Raw genomic sequence first — 21,347 nt, 5'->3', positions numbered from 1 at the left:
CAAGGATTTTTGTCTGTGATTAAAAATTATATGCAACTTTTAGAAAAATATGTACTATATATCTTTTTAAAAGTGTGACCAAGTCATGACAAAGAGAAAAGATCTCCACCAATGTAGCATATTGTCATTTTAGAAAGTGAAAGGCACAAAGATTCATTAATGAGTGAAATATTTCAGGCTTAATCACTCATACTTTGCCATACATTTAATATTTGAGACATCAAGTAGTTAAGAATACTATGTACACTATATGAATACATTTACCTTATGTAAAGTAAAGTGCCACAAAAACAATAATTCTTTTGTAAATAAGATTTTATTTGAAAACCAGGGTCAGGCTGTCTGTTTAGGGGCCAGTTTAGCTGCTGCCTTGTTTGGCAGCCAGCCTCTTGTCTCTCTCCTCGGCAATGGTCAGACGGATTCCCTTTCCTCTGGGCACAGACACCCAGGCCTTGTTGCCCTGGAACCAGAAGAGGTAAGATCACAACCATTTAGATTGGTAAAATGGATTCATAATAAAAAAGAAACACATTAAGTGCATACCAAATCATTTTATCATCTTGTTTCAAATTATTTTATCCACATATTTTCACCAATTCACTATCTGGAACTTTGCTATGGTGTTTATAGATTTGCAGTATGCAAATATTAGCAATATATTTGACAAGAGATTCGACAGGTTTCATAAATTCAAATTTAAGGCTTCTTAAGACCACCATGAATAAAATTTAAGACCTGTATCACAGTATATGTACAAAGGAACATTAAATATTTTATATTGTAGTGCCAAGCTTTTCACACAATGGACCGCATGGGTTGGCACCAGAAGAGCCAGTAGCAAAGATGAACGTCATCCAGCAAAGTGGAAATGTTTTACACTTGAATGGCAGACAGCTAGGTAGCTAGCAAGGGTTTACTAGGGGTAGCCTTAACCAACTAGTCTCAGAACATAATGAAGATGTCTATGTGCAACTGAAGAAAAATAAGCTACATAGACTATATGAGATTAAATTGTCCTTTCACGACAAAATTTAAGAACTGTGATTAACGTATTTAAGACCAACTTACATATTATCCATAGACTGTAACATTTTAAGACCATTATTTTAGATAATTGAAAGTAAGACTCTAAGGATGCATTGACAACCTGTTTGATATAAAGTGTATAAACAGCTGTGTGGGTCATGGAGCTCAGAACTTCTTAGAGGAATTGGTAAGATTTTTTCACTGCTGATCAAAACCACTAATGATCATCATTGCTCCAAAATGACGTGTCTCCAAAAGTCACCTGAACAAGAATCCAGAAAGTCATTTAACCCAATTTGGAAGTCAAAGACATGAGAAAGCTTGTTGCTTTCAGGTGATTTAATTAACCTGCTTATTTTACATCCCAACACAAAACGAGGACAGTGATGATGACGGTCCAAGTCTGAATTTGCTCACCTTGCCAATGACAAAGATATTGGAGAGCCTGGTAGCAAAGCTGTTGCCTGTGGTGTCCTTGACGTGCACCACGTCGAAGGAGCCGGGGTGACGCTCCCTGTTGGTGATGACACCAATACGCCCCAAGTTAGCGCCACCGGTCACCATGCACAGGTTACCTGGAGACAGGAGAGCAGAAGGAACCGGGTTAAAGTCAATAAAACGACGTTAAGAGAGGGGACAGTGGCGTTTGAGTTAAGAGTCACACCTACCAGTGTCAAACTTGATAAAATCTGTGATCTTGCCGGTTTCCAGGTCGATGCGGACTGTGTCGTTGACCTTAATGAGGGGGTCAGGGTAGCGGATGGTGCGGGCGTCGTGGGTCACCAGGTGGGGGATTCCTTTGGTGCCGATGAGGATTTTCTTCACCTTGCACAGCTTGTACTGCAGAGAGAAGAGACGATCCACAGCAGCGTTAAGCAGAGACATTTCTGCTGTTTTTATATAATCGAAAACCAGAAACATTAGGAGTTTCAGGCATTTTATAACAAACTAGTCAATACTTGTCATGCCTAGAGCTGGGCAATATAGCTTCGAAATAAAGAAGTTTTTTTTTTCTTCTCTGCTTTCTTTTCTAAGACAAATAAATGGCTATATATATATAAATAAAAAGAGTTGTACAATGGCATATTATGTAGACGTATTATGTTAGGACATTTATTTTAATTACGAGAACATGGTCATAATAACAGAATATAGACAGAATTTTACCAGGATATAGTCTTACATTTGAGAAAAAAGTTGCTTAAATTAGAAAAAAAAGTTGTGTTATTGTATTAGACGTCTCCTCAATTCTCCTAATATTCCCTTCAATCTGGTAATATGACTATTTTTTGTATTATTTTGACTTTACTGTCATATGACTACGAGTATTCTCGTAACATGAGTTTATGCTCTTCAAAATAAAAAAAAGAATATCTTTGCCTGACCCTCATATTTCACCATAGATTTAACCCAAATTCATAGACATCACTCTAAACTATGGAAACTCAAGGAGTGAATTGGTGAAAAAATAAAATAATATTCTGATTTTTGAGGTTCGGCTCTCACCTTGGCCTCCTCGGCGGTGATGCGGTGGACGGTGAAACGTCCCTTCACATCATATATCAGACGGAAGTGCTCACCGGTCTTCTCGATGCTGATAACATCTGAAGGAATCAGAAAACATTGTTTGATTTCACACGATTCCGTCGATCAGCCAACAAGAAGTCATAAACAACCACCAACTACAGAGAGAGTGACCGAGTGCTTGGTGTGGGATTTTAGTTAAAACACTGCTGCCTCAATATAACGCAGATATGCAGTGAAGAAATGAGGAGGGATGTTTTAATTTTGTCCACAGCTGACAAAGAATCTCAGGAACCTTAACTAAAAATGAGCAGGGACAACTTTGTTCAATTAGCGTCTGAAACTAGCCACCATGTTAACGAGCAGGTGTGTGTGGCGATGACTTTATCAAGTTATTCCCTGCTGCCACGTCCGCTTTTAGCAAAAAAAATATTTTGTTCCACTGGAGCTCAACAAGTAAGACCAAATAAATAAGCAGCAGGTTACCTGATAAGTAGCAGATGTGTACTTTAAAATAAAAGATTATCCCAAATAGTTTCTAAAAATGGCCCTCACCTTACAGAAAACTTAAAGAAACTTGCATTAAAGGCATTGATGCACCTTCAGTTTGTTTTTTTTTAATAGACCACAAAATCTATACATTTATAGCTTTGGTATATTATAGAAGATAAAGTGTTGAGATTGTTTGGTTTAAATCAAAACCAAATGAGAAAAACGTCACCAAATTAAATCTCTAGTTGACTGGTTAGTTAATCTTCCAACATGTGTTTAATAATATAATAAATCAAGACACCATAAAGCAAAGACTCACATCACTCCTAAATTACTCAAACATCTAACAACAAAGACAGCTTTGGATGTCAATAATCAGATCTACTTTAATCTGGATGAAGCAGATGTCAAAAAACAAAGCATATAATTCACTCTGCATCCGAGATGAACTGACTGATCAGATTTTTACTGGAAACTAAAATCAGTACAGATGTCATCCAAGTCTGGCCTGCTAAATGAGTTCAGTGCTTATTTTCTGTAAGGGCTAACCTCATTGACAGGCTGAAAAAGAGGGAGTGTTTTTAAGTTCACAGCTGTACTCAGTGAAAAATAAAAAGTCAAATTTTTAACTCACTTGAATTTAAAAATATTTGCTAAATTACTTCCACAAGTGGCTCTTCAGACCTTCCATGTTGGCTATTAACTCGGATCCAATAACGTTTTTTTTTTTTTTATTATTTCTGGACACTTTATACTCTTTCTAGTGTTATTTTCCACAAACAACTTCCCACAGAAGAAAACGTATCCATTTCCTTTGCACCGGTTTTAATTCATCTTACTTAAAAATCTAATGGTAATAAAAGGAGAGTTCTTTAAAGAAAAAAATCAAACAGATAATTCTCATAATTTTTGACATTTGTCAAAAATTAAGTGGACTTTTACGGGACATGTCTACATCTACCACCCTCAAAATTACCAGTTAAAAAGAAGCCGGCATAAACAAAGCATCAAAATCGACACCTCAATAATTACACTTTAAGCTAACTGACCAGCTTGCATCTAAAATATATTTGAAAACCAAACATTTTAATTGGAGCTCAGAACTTCTTAGAGGATCTGGGTTGTAGAGTTTTCAGCTCACTGCTGATCAAAACCACATATTCATCACCGCTCCCGAAATAACTACATCCCCGGCCCGATGGTTTAACGTCCGAACGCGACCACAACGTGGAGAAAAGAAAAAACCAAGTCTCTCTAAACTCACCCATGAATCCAGCAGGGTAGGTGATATCAGTGCGGACTTTGCCGTCGATCTTGATGAACCTCTGCATGCAGATCTTCTTCACTTCGTCGCCCGTCAGCGCGTACTTCAGGCGGTTCCTCAGGAAGATGATGAGAGGCAGGCACTCCCTCAGCTTGTGGGGACCGGTGGAGGGACGAGGAGCCTGGAAGGAGAAACAGAGAGAGAGAGAGATGTTAAGATGACTAGATGTGTTACTTTCAAACAATACAGATACAAAGAACTTCTGCTTGCTAAAGAGATCCGTCTGTTTTGTAACGCTTCCACAGCAACTGAGCAATGAATTAACATGTCAAACACACACATCCAATCAGTTTCATTCAGTTGAGTTGATAACATTTCATCCAGCCGCGATTTTTATAAGAAATAACAGAGAGTTTACTTACAAAGACTCCGGTGAGCTTGTCCAGCATCCAATGCTTCGGCGCTGCGACGCGCTTGAGGTGCTTCTTCGGTCCTCTTGCCTGGAGGAGAGACGACAGAGCCGGTCAAGAGACTGAGAATTCACCCTTCTGAACAAGTTTATAATGATATATTAATCGTCAATGTGCAAAAGCACGTTCTGACAGCACGCTAATTGAGACTACATTAGCCCGGCCGCGTTAGCTTGCTGTGTAGCCGTGCCGCTGAAATGAATGCGGGTTGGTACAACCAAAAGCGGCCTAACTATGCTAACGTTACCAATACGTTCATTAAATCATTTTAAAGGACACACCATACATATGAAGTGTTGAATTTTAAAATGAATATTTTAATATAAGGCGTAATTTGTGGGGAAACTCTTGTACATAACAGCAGCATACCTCTTTCCTCCATTATGCTAAGCTAAGAAGTAGCGGGTTGCAAGTGGCTTTTCAAACCACCGTTTAAGACTAAAAATCCCGCCGCTGCCTCACAATTTACAAATCTGCCGTTAGTTAATATGTGTTATTTTACACTAGAACATGTATTCGTTTAATAAGGTGAACAGAGAAGCGGATGTTTAGAGATTATCACACAGCAGAATCATGAAGAAAGACAGCTCACCATGTTGGAGTCTGCGGGGAAAAGGACCTCCTCACTTCCGCTAGTGTATGATATCGCCGCCGACGGCAGACTGGGAGGGACCTTAATGTCGAAAGTCGAAAGCCAAAATCCATTTTAGCTTAGGAAGTCACTTTCTACCTACAAAAGTACATATTTAATAAAACAGCTACCTAAATGTGCCATTAAAGCATTAGTTTTGGAGCATGTTAGCAGATAAATGTTTAAATTTGTCATTAATAAATCAATTTCATTAAAAAAAACAACAGTTATAGATATTTCTGCATTACGCTTAATTATTTTGTGATTGTGTGGTCAGGTGGTTTTGTATATCTGTTAGCTTTCCCCATCAAAGCGAGTTTCCTAAATGCAAGACTCTTTTCACTTAGTCATTTCTAGTGAGAGTGAATGTTTTTTGTTCATTTGTTTGGGCGTTTTGTTGTTAGAAATGTTCCGTTCTGATTAAATCTGCATGATTGCATAAACTATTGATTTGCACGCAGAGATGTAGCTGTGCTTGACAGCAACTCTCGGTTATCATGAGATACAGGAAATGTTTGTGACTCATTTTAGTCCTGTTTACATGTATAAAACCTCTGGTGGGACTGCTTTGGCCTCTGCCAAATGACTCCAGCTAATGAACACATGCCAACTCCTTCTCTGAACGCAGCTCTGCTCCCAAAGAGGCGGTGAATGAACCTGCTCTGGATTCACGCCTGAATCAAATCCCCCCTGTGAGGATGATTATACTTCAATATCTAGTGACCTACTTTTTCATCGGTTTCATTGTTTTGGAAACGTAAACACGTGTTTTTTCTAAAATATATATACATATATTAAAATGTTTTATAGGCTCAGATAGGGAAAAGGAATGCAGAGCAGAGAAATGTGTTCCTAAGAAATGCCCAAAGGGTATAAAACACTGAATATTGTCCAACTTAGCAAACGTTGCAGGTTTCCTGCACATTCTGGGAAAGTATGAAAATTGATCTAGTTTCTTTTGCTTTCCTTTATTACATTACCTCCTTTTTGCCTTCCCTCTGTTCTCTTTTCTTCATACTCTCATATTGTCCTACCTTCCTTTTCCCATTTTTCTCCTTCCTCCCTGTCTTTGCAGGTTTTATCTTTGGACTTTCCCCTTGATAGAATTTTTGTGAGTGAGTTCACATTAAACTTATGTATTTACGTTTAAAAGTATCCAAAAATGGACCGAGGAACCTAATAATTTTACATTTTAAACTTAAACGATGAGATTTATTTTGTTAACTCTCCACTAAAGGGCAGTATGTAGTTCCGCAACCAAAGAGAAAACATGCAACTGACCAATCTGGATCTATTCTTGTGGTTTTATTTTTATTTTTACTTTTATTTGAAGACAAATTTCCTCTAGACTAGGGAATAATTTCACATCTTTTGTTTGTCGGAGAACAACCAAGATCCAAAAGTCAACACGGCAGTTTTACTGAAACTTATCAACACTTCTAATACCCGTCAAGGTAGATTTTGACTGATTTGAATAGGAAACAGGGTCTAGAAAAGACTCGAGAAGAACAACATAGTAAATTAGTAAAGTGTGAAGTTATTCTGAGTGGATCATAACCAGCGTGAAATGTTACCATTTTACAAAGCCTTTGCACTTCCCAACACAATCCACCAGATGGCAGTGTGGTGCTGTGAACCGTGAGCAGTAGAAGATTGGATAGATAGATAGATAGATAGATAGATAGATAGATAGATAGATAGATAGATAGATAGATAGATAGATAGATAGATAGATAGATAGATAGATAGATAGATAGATAGATAGATAGATAGATAGATAGATAGATAGATAGATAGATAGATAGATAGATAGATAGATAGATAGATAGATAGATAGATTTAATTGACAGTAAGCAGGTCTACGTATATCCAGTGACTTTAACTAAAAGCAGACTTTGCTGCAACCAAATCTGTTTTTAACTAATTTTTTAAACTTGGCAAACAGAGCAGAGTGATTAAGTTGTCTTAATCATAGGAAGAATCCTTGGTTCCATCCCTGGGTTTTGGTTTTCATTAGTGTTTTGATCACCTCTGGGTTCTTTATTATTGTTATTACTGTTTTCAGTTAATTTCCGTGTTCATCAATGCTTTAAAGAAAAGTGTTGCCATGTTAGGTAATGCCTTGGTGTTCGGTTTCTTGGTTATTCTTGTGTTCTGCTTTTTGTGCAGCTGTCCTTTGTGGATCCTTTTGTTACTCTGTCATGTCCTGTTATCCTTGTGTAAGATTTCTGTTTTTATTATTAAACCTCCACCATGTTCACCATAAGTTCCTGTCTGCGTTTCCACCCTATCACAACATAGTCCTTCACAAAAACGCAGGATAAAGTGGGGAGGATCTATTGATAATTGGATTAGACATTTATAATGACGTAATAGGGACCTCTGATTTGGTGGAAAAGAAAAACAATCCTTACACAGAACCAGTTAAGAACAGGCTGAACACCAGTTCTCGTTAACAACTAGAACATCTTTAGCGGAAAGCCCTAAGATGCACTAAGACTTGCTTGGTCATTTTAAAAATGTGTTTCTTGAGTTTTTTTAGCTCGGTCTACTTGAATTTCAGCTGAAGCTCAAAGGTTCCACACGCAAAATCAAACGGTTCACAGACCTTGGAAGTAGTGGAGCTGGTGCTAAACTAAGCCAAAAACGTCTAAGTCGATTCCTCAAAGTCAGCTTTGTGTAATGCTGTGTCTTTCCACGAGGTATAAGAGGAGGAAAAGAAACACAAATTAAGTCAATTTCTTGTAAAATTCCAGTTTTGAAGTACTGAAAGCAATGTTTAAGTTGGAAAAAGTCCCTGTTTGGGTTATTGTGTCTCACTGAGGGGTGAATTTCTTTAAAAAAGGAAGGAGAACAAATTAAGCATTTCCATCAGGCAGTTTCTCAGGGGAGCAGAGGGGGACTCTGGTTCACACAGCAAAGAAAACATCCACTCAGCTGGGATTGAGACTGGACCGCAAAAAAAAACACACACACACACATACACACTCACTAACTCACTCACTCAAAAGACGACTTTAAAACAATCCGGAGCAGATGGAAACAAACACAAGGCTCCCTTCGATGTGAAGAATGTTGTTTTGACCGCATTAGGGGACGAGACGGAGGAAGACGAGACTCAGAGTGTCTGTCTGTTGGATTTGGAGGCAGTGAGGGGCAACTTTATGTCTTTCGCTACACCTCAGAGAGCCGATTGTTATTAAGGAAATACTCACCAAATCCCTTGGAAAGCCAGAAAAGGGATTCCGTCAAAACGCTCCTTCAGCGGGTTTTCATCAATGGCTCCTTTTCTTTTTTCATTACAAAAAGAAAAGAAACCCAGGACCGTAGCAGAGATCCTTATCAACAGCAAAAAAAAACCAGTATTGGTGTGTGTGAGTGTGTGCAAGCTGGAAGGTAAACGTAAAATAAGGATAAGCTTACATGGAGGTCGAGTGTTATCTGAAGCCTCTACATCTGAATTAATAAACAAGACTGAGCGTGTTTTATCCCTATTTTAAGAAAAATAATATTTCACAAACGAAATTCCTCTTTAAACACACAACCTCTAACCCAACTTTATTTGTACCAATTAATAACCCTAAGCGTAACCTCAATCATTTGTTATACATTCCTAATCCTAGCCTTAAGCTTAAATCTAACCACTAAGTCTAAAATCAGGTGTCCCTTACATTGGAGTGACCTATTGGTCTTCAAAAGGGAAGTAATTGTACCAGACAAGCTCTAACCCTATCCCTGGTATCTCTACTCATATTAGGACTTTGACTTCCATTCATTTTAGTAATTGCGTTTACGCCTAAATCAAAGACTTACCCTAATCATTACCAGTATTTCCCTAACTAACCTTTTTCCCTTAACTGTTACCCTCAAAATGCTTACATGCAAGTCAATGAGGACATCAGTGTCATCGTGACAGTCAAGGGGTTTTAAACAAACTGTAGTTCCCACTATACCTCCAAACCACTCCTAAACCTTAAAAAAGGGGGTCCATCGAATTAGGCCCACAGTTTAGCCACCATAAGACCAAATCGATGTTGAGAACGTTGGTGGACATACCAGAAGAGGTCCTAAACAAGTACACGCACACAATGCTGTGAAACCCTAGGTCTGTATACAACCAACAAGTCTGTTTCATGGCCGCTACTCCCATTTCGGAGCTGTAACACCATCCCTGTGCCTCTGCCCCAGTCTGTGAGGCTTTATTTCCATGCCTTTGTACGGTCTGCCACAGATGCCCGCCGGTGTGCAAACGCAAATGCAGGTGTGCACTTCTACTTTGTGTGGCCTGGTAGAAGAGCCACAATGCGCAGATGACAGACATGGTGACTTGAGGGTGAAAGTCCTTTTGTTGTCGCCTGCTGGTCTCCTCTTACCACAACAGATAACATGTCTAGGGTTGAGGCAGGGGGGGAGGTGAGTATTGGGGAGGAACTCATCTTGACTGCATTTATCTAAAACACAGTTGTAAAGCCCTTTAGGATGAGTGGGGAGGTCAAGTGCTGGCTTCAAGTCTCCAAGACTCCCCCCTACTCCCTCCAAAGCACAGAAGCAACAAGAAACATATGTTGTGTACAGTAACCTTCAAAAGGCAAAATGATTCAGTGCAATTGAAAAATGCTTTATTAATCCCAAAGGGAAATTAAACGTTCTTGTAACTATGACTCATATTACAGAGGTTTCCTCACAAAGTTGTTGTGGATGCTGATGGCAGGAAGTAGTGTGTGAGAGTTAATAAGATTCTGAGGAAGCCTTTGATTAAAGATCAGCCGTTGTTGTATAAACAGTCTGATGAAGATGATGCTCAAGGTTGTCGGCAATGTTCTTCAATTTATGAAGAATCCTTCTTTGCACCGTCATCATCATCTCCTGAGGGAATGTTCTTCCTCAGGTCAGAGGTGATGGGAAGATGGAGGGAAACCTTTTGGAGACTGTGAAAGACCTGAACCTGTGTGCGAAGGTTCAACTTCCACCAGGACAAAGATACAGTGGAATAATTTGTGTGTTGGAAAGACCCAGTCAAAGTCTAATCTTAAGCCAATTGATGATCTGTGACAAGATTTTGAGCTACTTTGCAAAGATAATTGGGTGAAAACTTACAACTCTTTATGAGAAGATGGTAAAGGCATATCGTAAAAGACCTTCAGCTGGATTGGCATCAAACGATGGTGTTATAAAGCCAAATATCTTTCAGGTATTTTTATTTCTAAATTTTTTTTGTTGCCGTTTAAGTTTGTTGATGTAACGTGACAAAATACAAAATGGGGTTTCATTTTGAAGAGTAAATACCAAGGAGTTAAAAGCAAAACCTGAGCATATTGCAGCTTTAACTTTATTTACGATCATATAAATACACGACCATCCATGAAAGCCGAAAACAGGAAAAGATCAGGGAGTTAAAACCACAAATCTGTAAGTTATCCATCTTTTTGCTTGACATGTCATATGTATCTTGATTCTAAACAGATTTTTTATGTCTTACTATACATTTATGTATTTCTTAAGGAATAAAATCACATTAGAGGCCTATTATGATTCCAAGCCGTGCAATGGCCACTATTAAACACTTAGTTTCACATGTAGAAAACGGTTTATGCAATATAAACCCGAGGCCCCCTGTTAGCATTCTTCTGGTGCTTTCAGTCATATCACATGGCACAAACACACTTGGGATTGTGTAACCTGACACTTTAAATGAAGACAATAAAATAATGTTGTATCGCAGCAGGAAGCTCCAGAGAAAAGGTTTCAAAGGCTTCTGCTGAATTCACTGAAAACATCACAGAGCATCAGGGTTCGTACACAGGAAATATTCGCATTTCTGTACCTTCTTCCATATCTCATTGTCTAATGATTAATCCATTCATCCATCTGTCAATCAATACATTTATCTTTCCATCCATCTGTCTGTCGATCAATACAGCTGTCCATCCACTGAATGATCCATCCATCCATCAGTCAACCAATCCATCTAATCCACCTGTCCGTCCATAAAATCCATCCAATATTTTTCCAGATTCTAAATTGAAAGTTTGACCAGAAATATCTGCCATAAAATCATCCAAATTTCTTTTATTTTTAAAAACAAAGAAAGAACAGAGAACTCTGGAAGTTTGAGTCGAGTGTTAGTTCTCCACACACTTGAACAGTTCCCATTTACTTTGAGCATCCATATGAGCCGAGTGAACTAGGCACATCCGCTGCGATTTCACTGGACGACGCCCTCTGAGGTCGACGATTCAGCGGATGAAGTGATGAGAGATCTGTGCAGCAAGAGGCAAGTGGTTTCAATTCTCTATATGACAGTGTGTGTTGTTGGCTGCTCCCGCCAGAGTGAAACGTTATTGATCGCTACAGAGCATGATGAAGGCATTAATCCTGCAAGGTGTTACAGATTCATATAACACCAAATCAAAGCCAAAAACAATTTTTTTTCTTGACTTTGACATTTCCTGTGACAGTTTAGCTCTACATCTTTTGCTCTGGGTCAAAGGTTTGTTAACACAAAGTATTGAAGCAGCATGCTACCTCCTCAGAAACTTGAAGGAAAGTGATTTTACGGTTAGCCCGAGCTGATATAAGCTGTTTTAACAAAGTTATCCGAGCGGTAAAGTAGGAAAGCCATGACGCTGAAAGTGTGCGAATCTAACATTTTGGGGTTTATGTCCACAGATTAAATGCTCTGCATTAGCTTAGATTGGCACAGAATTGACCGAAAGGCTCCAGTTGTTTCAGCGGCGCTGTGCTCTACACATTTTTACCGCTTTCATGTCACTTGCTCCTAAAGTTTCCACGTCCCTTAATCTGATTCATTATGTTCACAAAAACAGCGACTATAGAAGGTCCCCTTGTCCACGACTCCCCCTGATGGATAATCAGCCGCTGTCTTAAGTAACAAGGGTACGACTGCTTGATCTAAATTCAAAAAAAAAAAAAAAGAAGAAGTATGTGGAGATAACCAGTTCTCAGACAATCAGATCTTTGTAGAGCCAAAGAGGTGAAGTCTCTTTCCCATGAGAGCGGAGGCTCAATATTGTCTATTAAGAAAACAGGAAGCGTAGTGTTTGTCATCCTTTTTTGTGGTAGTCCTGGTTCACTGTTTTTCCATGTTCTTTACGCGCCGACCCAGATCCGACAGGTGCATCTTACTCGTCTTTAGAGTTCGGCCTTCGAGAGGTTGACTTGTGTGTTTCTTTGAAGCCGTCTCCCATCAGCCAACTGGTTTTTAATAAGGCCCAGAGATGCAGTGGTGGACAAAGGAGGACAAGCTCCGCATGTGCTTTGGGTATTTCTTCGAGTGAGAACGCCACGGTGAAACGAACTCGCAAGACAAATTAAAGAGAGAGGTCCTTTTTTTGTTGAATTTCCTGTCCACGAGTTAACACCATGACAGTAAAGTAGAAACAGGAAGGCGCCGTGAATCTCTCGAACTCTCTCTTTGAACATATCAACCAAGCAAGTCAGAGAAGAAAAACAAAACAGTGAGAGAAGCTTTCTCTCTCTTTGTCGATCAATTCCGCTGTCTCCGAATGTTTGTGTGGGATTTTTGTCTTTCTTTGTGCTGGTCAGCATCCGGCCGGGACGTCTGACATGAAGTCAAACTCGTTCTGTCCCAGCCAGAGCTCCGGCAGCTCGTTGGCTCTGTCCAAACCCAGCTCAACCACCAGAGACATGAGAACTTCCTCGTCCACGGGGTCAAAGTCGATAATCCCGGCCGCTCCGGAGCCTTGGCCCGCCATGCCGATCCCCACTCCCATGTTCCCGCCGGTGCCGAGGCCTCCGGAGGGCCCCAGGAGAGGGCTGGCCGTGCTCAGCGGCGAGCCCCCGAAGGTCTTCTGAGCCCCGCCGGGTGCCGAGTGGCCGGCGGAGACCCCCGAGGCGAGGCTCTGGTAGTGAGAGTTGAGCTTCTGCAGCTGCATGCTGGCTATGAGGTGAGGACCCGTCTGCAGACAGAACGGCTGCGGCTTGGAGAGCGGCGCGGCTGACAGCGAGACCCCCGGCGACGAGGCGGAACCCGCCGAAGAGGAGAAGGGCACGACAGAGGGCTTGGAGGAAGAGTAGTGGAGGAGGGTGGTGAGAGGAGAAGAAGACGATGAGAGGTCCTTCATCGCAGCGTAGGTGTTGCCAGGGCACAGGATTGAGGTCATCACCAGGAGAACCCAGAACCTGCATGAGGACAAAGAGGAAGGATGGAGAAATGTCACCGAACAGAAGGACGAGGAAGAGATAGGCTGGACAGCTGAAAAGTCCCGCTGATATCAAATAGGCATCAGGCGAGATCATTTTCCTGCTTAGATTAGCAGATAATAAAGCTGGATGAGAAAACATCCTCTTTGTGTCCCATTAAAATGTCCCCGTTCCATTAGATGCTAACATCAAACTGAAAAGTCAACAACATTTGATGTTTTTCATGTTACTGGTCCATCTGCACCGGGGTCCATCAGCAGCTATCTGTTTTTAAATAAGGAGAAGCTGAGCAGCAACTAGGTATATGTCCTATTAGGAAACAAAAAGCATCACACAAAGACAATAAGTCGAGGAACAAACTGTGGAAGGCCAGCACTTCTCTATAAATTATATTTCTAAATTATTAATGGTGAGCAAAACTTGTGATGTCAGCTCTATAATGCGACAAGTTTGAAGATCAACATTTCTGAAAATGGAAAAAACCTTTTGGTGTCCCCTTTACTAGCACCTTGTACAATCCCCCTTCAGCCAACCAGACAGCACGTAGTCTTCCAAGTACTGTCCAGAACCAGAACCAAACATGGAGGAGCAGTATTCAGTTTCTATGCACAAAAATCTGGGACAAATGTCCAGAAAACTGCAAAAGTGTACTGAATTTCAAAGAATGTAAGGCACCACACACTCCAATGTTGGTTTCCAGGGCATTTGGATGTGAAACAAGCACCAGATGATTTTTTATATACATGATTTTTGTTTATTGCTGAAAAATTCAATCTAAAGTCAAGTCAAGTCAATCACTTTTAAGATTATGAATAAAATTTAAGGCCTTTAAGATGACAGAGATGTACAAAGAAATGCAGGGGACAAACATTGTGAAGTTTAAGGTTTTGTAGCTCTGGGCAGCAGCGTTTTGTTTCTCACCTGGAACTGAGCTATATTCTAGCTTGCTTTTTTGCTAGCAAGTAGTGCCAGCTTGTTACCAGTAGCCTTAACCTCCTTGAGTCACAGAGATTAAATAGTCCTGCCACAACAAGATTTAAGACCTGTGATCAACTTTTTTAAGGCTAACATAGATTTTCTTTAACGAATTTAAGACATTTTAAAGCCTAAATTTTAGCTAAACATATTTAAGACTTTTTAAGGACTTCCTGTTTTTATACCCCAAGAAACTGAATGACACAAGTTCGTAGAAACTCTGATGAGCTGAAAAATGATTATTATAAAATAAACATGACAGGTGTTTATGCCATCATGGATTATTATTTTTTTTTGTTAAGTATTTCTTAATGACAGATTCTTCCCCGGATGAATAAATGTTCTAAACTTAAAGGTTGGATTTTTCCAAAATGTCCAGGGTGAAATGCAGCTGCTGCAGTGGAACAGATGATTTCATTTTAAGACCTTTTTTTTTTTTTTTTTTTATAAACGAGGAGTCCCCATAGATATGCAAGATATCTCAATAAAAAAACAAAACAAAGTTTTATTGCAGGTTCCTGATGAAACTAAAAAAGCTCTGTTGACTGTGAACAGCAGGTTCACTCGTGTTCCTCTGTCCCCGTAGATCACAAGAGTCACATCTGTGTGGGGAAACGCGCAGCAAGGCGATCCTGGTGCCAGGATGGCCGCATGACTCTCTGAATTTGAGAATGACTTTGTGTGTGTGTGGGGGGGGGGAAGCATGTGTGTCTGCTTTTCCTCCTGACCTACTGAACAGCAAATTAACCATGAAAAGGCCCGTGGGCACCGACGACTTGAAGTAGTGTTTATGAGGCTGAGTATGTAGGCTGCGTGTGTGTGTGCGCGCGTGTGGGTGTGTGGGTGTGTGTGTGAATGGGACTCCCAACACAACAGAGCCTTTGAGGATCTCAAGGAGTGCCTGGGTCACATGTGGGGGGGGGGGTACATATGGGCTCTGAGAACAGGCCATATGTCTGACTGTGTCTCAGAAAGTGTGTGTGTGTGTGTGTGTGTGTAAAACTCAAATATGTTATTGCAGTGTGCGGAGGTAAAAAGGCTGAGTAATGCAATGCGTGTGTATGTGTATGAGCATGCAACACAATCCTTGAGGCTCATATTATGGTCTCCGAGTTGGTTTATATTACACTTGGTTCAAAAAACATGTGTGCCTTAACATACACACACACACACCCACACACCCACACACACACAGCCTCTCCTCTGGCTCTTATTTAGAGAGAGCATAATTGCTACAGGCAGGCATGCAGCTGCACTCCAACGATAGCGCTAACACACAAACAAAGATCCCAAACAGCTGTCAAAGGCAGGTTTGCGCGTCTGTTCATTATTCATTGGCCGATTACTGTCAGGGGCCAGGCCGCGCATGAAGCCTCTGCCCAACAGCTTGACACCACATGAGCGCAGAAGATGCAAACATAAACAGCTCACCGATCCCCCACTGATGCGTTTTTTTTATTTTATTTTTCCGTTTGTCAGATGTTAACGACAAGGGTTTAGGAGGATTCAAATATTCAAGGAACTCCTAGGAAGTTCTGTAGGATGATTAAAAAAAAAAAAAAAAAAAGATCATGTTGTATTTGTAATGAAAATGTTTTTCTTTCTAAAATAACTGTAACAACTTTCGAAATCTTTATTTAGTGGTATGTCTTATGCCGTCTATCTTTTGATGTATCTCTGCAACAGAACAAGCACATTTTGAAGCCAGAAGAGAAAACTTAAAAACAACAGGGTGAAATTCCAGTCTCTAGTGCAGATCCAGTCCTTGTTTTGGCAGTAAAGTGATGAATGAATACTCTCACCACTTCTATTCTCATGCTTGTTCTCCATCCATCTACTCTTTTAGCAACGGAATAAAATTGAGGCAAAACGTTTTCAATTGTCTGTACTGTTCAACTCCGCCAGCAGATGTCACTGTCCCCTTCAGTCAGACACAAACTTAAAAATGAAGACTTATCTAACAACAATTTGAATAATGATTTCAACAAATAACAACCAAACTGTATTAAAGTATGTTGGTGTAGCAGTGGAAAGTTTGTATTTGCCATAGCTGAGTCTCTTATCTTTGTATGCTAGAGAAAATAACAAAAATAACAAAGTTGCATTTAAATACTTAAACAAACAACATATACATTTCAAATGCCCAGCGTAACTGGATTAATATTATTTTGAGAGTGAGATTGACTCTGTTTTTAGAGTAAATTTAGATTCGATGGTAATTTGAGCTTTGTAAACTGCCAACAGGGGGCAGCAGTGTGAAAAACAAACAAATAAACAAACAAACAAACAAACGCAAGGATTCTCCTTACCTTGCAAGTGTAACAGCCTTGTGAAAAAGCAGTTACCTGTTCAGTGAGGATATGATAAAATACGTTTTATTTTTAATTTTTTTAACAGAAAATAGAGCTATTCCGAAAACCGAGGGCTGGATGTCCCTCACAATCTGAACCAACCTGTACCCAAACGTTTCAGTGTGAACGGAGGACAAAGCGTGAGCAACAGATCAGCAGAGTGAGGAAGGATGCTGTGAACAACAACTGAAAGCGAGCCAGTGTTTTTTTGTTTTTTCTTTCCTACTTACAGCTGACCCGACTTCATTGTGTTCCTCCCGCACATTCGCAGCACTGTGAAATCTTGGTTTCGCTTGGCAAATTATTTCATTAGCAGTCTGGACTGCTGTCTTGGCTGCGAGCGAGTCTGCATCTGTCTTAATTTTCTGCTGAGGTAATTAAGCCAGACTCTCCCAGCAGGCATAGAACTTCATATGGTGAACATTAACCAAAGGCCTACAACTCTAAATCACTCCTGAAAATATAAACATGAGAACCAGAATGAGCTATAAATTGAAACGGCTATGATCAACAACTCCAAATTGTTTTGGACCTTGACAAACTTTGACTGCTTCACTTTAAGTTAGCTAAAAACATTATATGAATAGTGTCACAAATTTGACCTTTACATTCAAGAAAACCCCAAGAACATCTTGAGATTTTCGGTGTAACGGTCTTGTGAAAAAGCAGTCACCTGTTCAGTGATGATGGGACAAATTTAGTTTTTGTTTCTTTGTTTTTAACCGAAAATAGACCCGAAAATCTGGATGTCCCTCACATTCTGAATCAACCTGTACACACAAGCATCTGTGTGTGAATGGAGGACATGGCATGAAGTTCAGTTCAATGGAGCGAACTGAACGAACAGCTCAACATTCTGCAAATTCTCAATATTCCTGCTCAATGTTTGTACATTCACGGATTTTTCTGTGGAATAAAACCAAATCAAAAATATTTCAAATAAAATACAGCTGGAGAAGCTGAAAAATCTATCTGGACACACTATTAGCAAGCGTTTGCAAAGCAGCCAATCCAGGAGCTCCATTTTTTTTTCTTGCCACTGATTGGCTGTACCCCCAGCCAAGAGCAGAGATAGGGAAAGCTAGATATTAAGACGGTTTCCACTCTGTGTTTTAATGCATATTAAGATTGTTTGAACTTTTAAAATAGGCAGTTATAAGTATTTTCAGAGGAGATTTCACAAATTTTAGTTATTCAAAGGCGACTGTAGTCCCTAACCTCCGCAAGTACCAGGGTCCACTGTACAACAGTCCATTTACAGAGGAGAATAATGTTTGCAAAAGAATCCAAAGGAAAGTCCTTGCTGCCCCATTCGTCCTCAAGCTTACAATAATGTTAACTTTGTAAACTTTTCTCCATACTGTGTCTTTCTGAGTTTCCTCTTTAAAAGCAGCTCTACTGGCTTATAAAAATGTTGGTTTTACTGCCATAACCCAACATTTTCAGTGTCTCGTACGTTTCGGAACTAGTGCCAACAGAACCAGAAGTCGCAGCTGTTTTGGCGGAGTGATACTCCGTGATACTCCCGTGTGCGCATTTCTGCGCGAATACAATGTCGTTGTTTGGCTAAGAAAACTAGCGACAAAACAAAAAACAGCGTCCCCTTGCGAAACTGTTGGAAGTTAAAATGTGCAAGTTTAGAGATATATCCACCGGGTATGAACATATTTTAGTCAAAGTTGCTCTATTTCGTACAGGCTTCGCCCTTTAAGGCTGTCGCTATTTTATTCAGCGCAGCACTGAAAAAAGTTGTTTTCAGAAGTTAAAATGAGCAAAAACATGTTAATTTCTGATCAGCTGTTAGCATTCCAGAATTTCTTCAGATTTCCACAAACTCTCTGCAAGGTATGACTCTTACCTCTCTGCAAGGTAAGAGAATTATCACTTCCACAAAACATAAGTTAAAAAATCGGAACTAATTTTTTTTTTTCTTAGGAAACATGACTTTGCTGAAATATCTTCAGCTAACAAAAGCTTTAAAAACTGTTAAACCAAGCTAATTTGCTAAAACAGTTAGTAGAAGCTAATTCTCATCTACAGCTGGAAATAGTCTATATGAGATATGAATGTAATTCAAAAATAGTACATTAGGGAAAGGTTTTGGTTAGTTAGTACAGTTATGAGTCCAAAACATCAGCGATCAAATGGTACTAAAGGACTACATATCAGCATAACAGAGACTTTGTGCTGCAGCAAATATAAAGAGCGTTCTGGGAGTTTGGGAAATCGCAAAGTGTTGTTTGAGTGCAGACACTCAAACCCCCTACTACAACAACAACAGCAGCGGTTTCAGTTACACAGTTACAGACTGGCGAGCTAATTAAAATGTCAGTGTGTCTGTCCTGCTCACACACACAAACCAATGGCTGTAATTGCCTCCACATTGAGGATGGTTAATAAGAGGCAAATTAAAAACAGGAACAACAGTCTGATTTTCACGAGTAACATTTTACAGTCTCTGCCTGTTATACAGAGAGCAACCATTGACTTTTAACTTTAAATATATTCTCACGAATTCAAATGCTAAAACATAATGATAGTGTCCTAATACACTAAAAAAAAGCTCCTGAGATGTTCATTACATTTACTACAGGAAACAATAAATTAGGGTAGCAGTAAGACAAAAAAGAATTGGTGAAATCGCAGTTTGCGGATATTAAAACTTTCCCTCGATTCATCACAAATATACACTGATCTGGTGTCATGATGTAGGAAAAAAAGATAAATCAGAGATGGACCAACCTGCAAGGAGTTTAAAAAGCCCAGTCCAAGAAGAGAGAGAGTGCCTGCTGTGGATGTGAAAGTGAATTACTGGAGACGCTGAGGTCTGTCAGGGAGAAGCGTGTTCACAGAGTGACTGCAGGAGGCTCTGTCAGGTCCTCAGAGAGCTGCTTGCTGAATAAAAAGCAGTTTGTGTGTCACTCCTCCTCACTGAAAAGCCCAGTGTGTGTGTGTGTGTGTGTGTGTGTGTATGTGTCTGTGTTTGTGTGTGAGTCCAAACATTCACAAAGCCAGGAGTGGAGTTTCACTGGATCTGGACTGAAGTCTCATTAGCACAGACAAGAAGAAAACTAGTGTGGTGTGTGTCGCCTTGTTTCAGCCGCCCTTGGTGTCTTTGTTTCTAGACTTTATTTTAATGCTTTTATTTTATTATTTCATGATGCGCCATTAGCATATCATGCTCTACTTAATGTGGTAAAGTCAGAGAAACAACTTACCGTTACAGGAGAACTGTTTATCCGCCGTCATCGGTAGCCATTAGCATTAGCATTCCTGGCAGGCTCCTGAGCGTGGTGATTAGTCGTGATTAATCACAGTGCTAGAGTGTGATTAATCTGATTAAATTTTGTGATCAATTGACAGTACTTGTTTAAACACATAAGGAGGAGAGAAATGCATTGTTGTTGCCTTATTCTCCTGACATTAGTTAGCAGCGCAGCAATCGGTAAATCTAACTGCGAGGTTAGATTCTTGTTCTATTGTAGAGCATCTTGTTGATTGTAGACAACATGCTACGATATGTAACATTGATGGAAACCTCCACCACTTCTAAATCACTTGTGTGGCTGTGTTTGGGGCACTTGGAAGAGAAAAGAAACTGTGATAGAGTTGCGGTTTGTACAGACAAGACGCATGAGCAGAGACATTTGTTCTTTTATTCAAGGTTGAAAGAACAAGAACAAAGTTGTTCCTGGACAGGACATTTCATACAGTACTTCATAAGAACTCTTGGGAAGTCGACATGCGTCCCTTCAAACGCTAATGTAACATTGAAACCCTCCCAAACCAAGTTTTCAAGAGCAGGATGATGTTATTTTGTTTTTGTGAGAGAGAACATATTTCTCTGTCGTTGGCAAAGTATGTTAGAGCTTTGTGGACAAGAAATGAAAGGTTTGCACTGGAAGAGGATATCAGAGATTTATGCTGAAGTTCAGATTTGATTCAAAGCTTCCAGTTGGTGTCCCTCCTCTCCATAAAATGTTTAGATGAAACGTTGAACTCAGATTATTTAAAACACACTTGGAGATTTGTTAAACCTTCATTCTATTGCCAGCTGCGTTTCCAGTGACCATATGTTTGTGCAATTTGACATTTCGAAAATAAATGTTCAAAATAGAAACAAGCCAATTTCTGAAAAACATTTGTTTTTCGATAAAAAATTTCAGTGCTAGGACTTGTTTTTTGTTGTTGTTTTTTTTTGTGGCTGTGTTAAAATTAGTTTGTTTTGCAAAACTGCAATGGAAACATCACGCGAGTCACGTGATCAACAACCGGATGTTTCCACTGGTGCAAACCACAAAGAAGACGACCACAGGAAGTAGTGGGAGGATAACGGCGAGGAATGTTTTTTTTAATTAACAAACTAACAAACGCAAAAGAAAAGTAATTTCTTTTGCGTTTCCTATTTAATGGAAATATCAAAATTGCAA

General features: G+C 39.8%; 2 protein-coding genes and 2 non-coding genes across 4 annotated transcripts; all 4 read right to left on the bottom strand.

Moving 5' to 3' along the window:
- Positions 1 to 297: 297 nt before the first annotated feature.
- rps4x (ribosomal protein S4 X-linked) lies at positions 298 to 5,481 on the bottom strand. Its single transcript, XM_032584046.1, has 7 exons — positions 5,369 to 5,481; positions 4,729 to 4,806; positions 4,307 to 4,487; positions 2,533 to 2,630; positions 1,695 to 1,866; positions 1,444 to 1,601; positions 298 to 460 (listed from the first exon to the last, which is right to left on the bottom strand). Exons 1-7 carry the CDS (start codon positions 5,369 to 5,371, stop codon positions 359 to 361), a joined length of 792 nt encoding a protein of 263 aa, XP_032439937.1. The 5' UTR covers positions 5,372 to 5,481; the 3' UTR covers positions 298 to 358.
- Positions 1,188 to 1,260, bottom strand: LOC116733531 (small nucleolar RNA SNORD61). Its single transcript, XR_004342055.1, has one exon. It is a non-coding gene; the product is annotated as a small nucleolar RNA SNORD61 (small nucleolar RNA).
- Positions 4,136 to 4,213, bottom strand: LOC116733533 (small nucleolar RNA SNORD61). The gene has a single exon (XR_004342056.1). It is a non-coding gene; the product is annotated as a small nucleolar RNA SNORD61 (small nucleolar RNA).
- A 5,233-nt stretch (positions 5,482 to 10,714) lies between the features above and the next one.
- cited1 (Cbp/p300-interacting transactivator, with Glu/Asp-rich carboxy-terminal domain, 1) lies at positions 10,715 to 19,824 on the bottom strand. Its single transcript, XM_032583689.1, has 2 exons — positions 19,660 to 19,824; positions 10,715 to 13,570 (listed from the first exon to the last, which is right to left on the bottom strand). The coding sequence occupies exon 2, from the start codon at positions 13,549 to 13,551 to the stop codon at positions 12,970 to 12,972; it is 582 nt and encodes a 193-aa protein (XP_032439580.1). The 5' UTR covers positions 13,552 to 13,570; positions 19,660 to 19,824; the 3' UTR covers positions 10,715 to 12,969.
- Positions 19,825 to 21,347: the final 1,523 nt, after the last annotated feature.

This window comes from Xiphophorus hellerii, chromosome 14 (assembly GCF_003331165.1).
Source record: "Xiphophorus hellerii strain 12219 chromosome 14, Xiphophorus_hellerii-4.1, whole genome shotgun sequence".
Classification (NCBI taxonomy): domain Eukaryota; kingdom Metazoa; phylum Chordata; class Actinopteri; order Cyprinodontiformes; family Poeciliidae; genus Xiphophorus; species Xiphophorus hellerii.
Note: the sequence above shows the minus strand (reverse complement) of the source record. Positions and strands in the feature narration are given on the sequence as shown.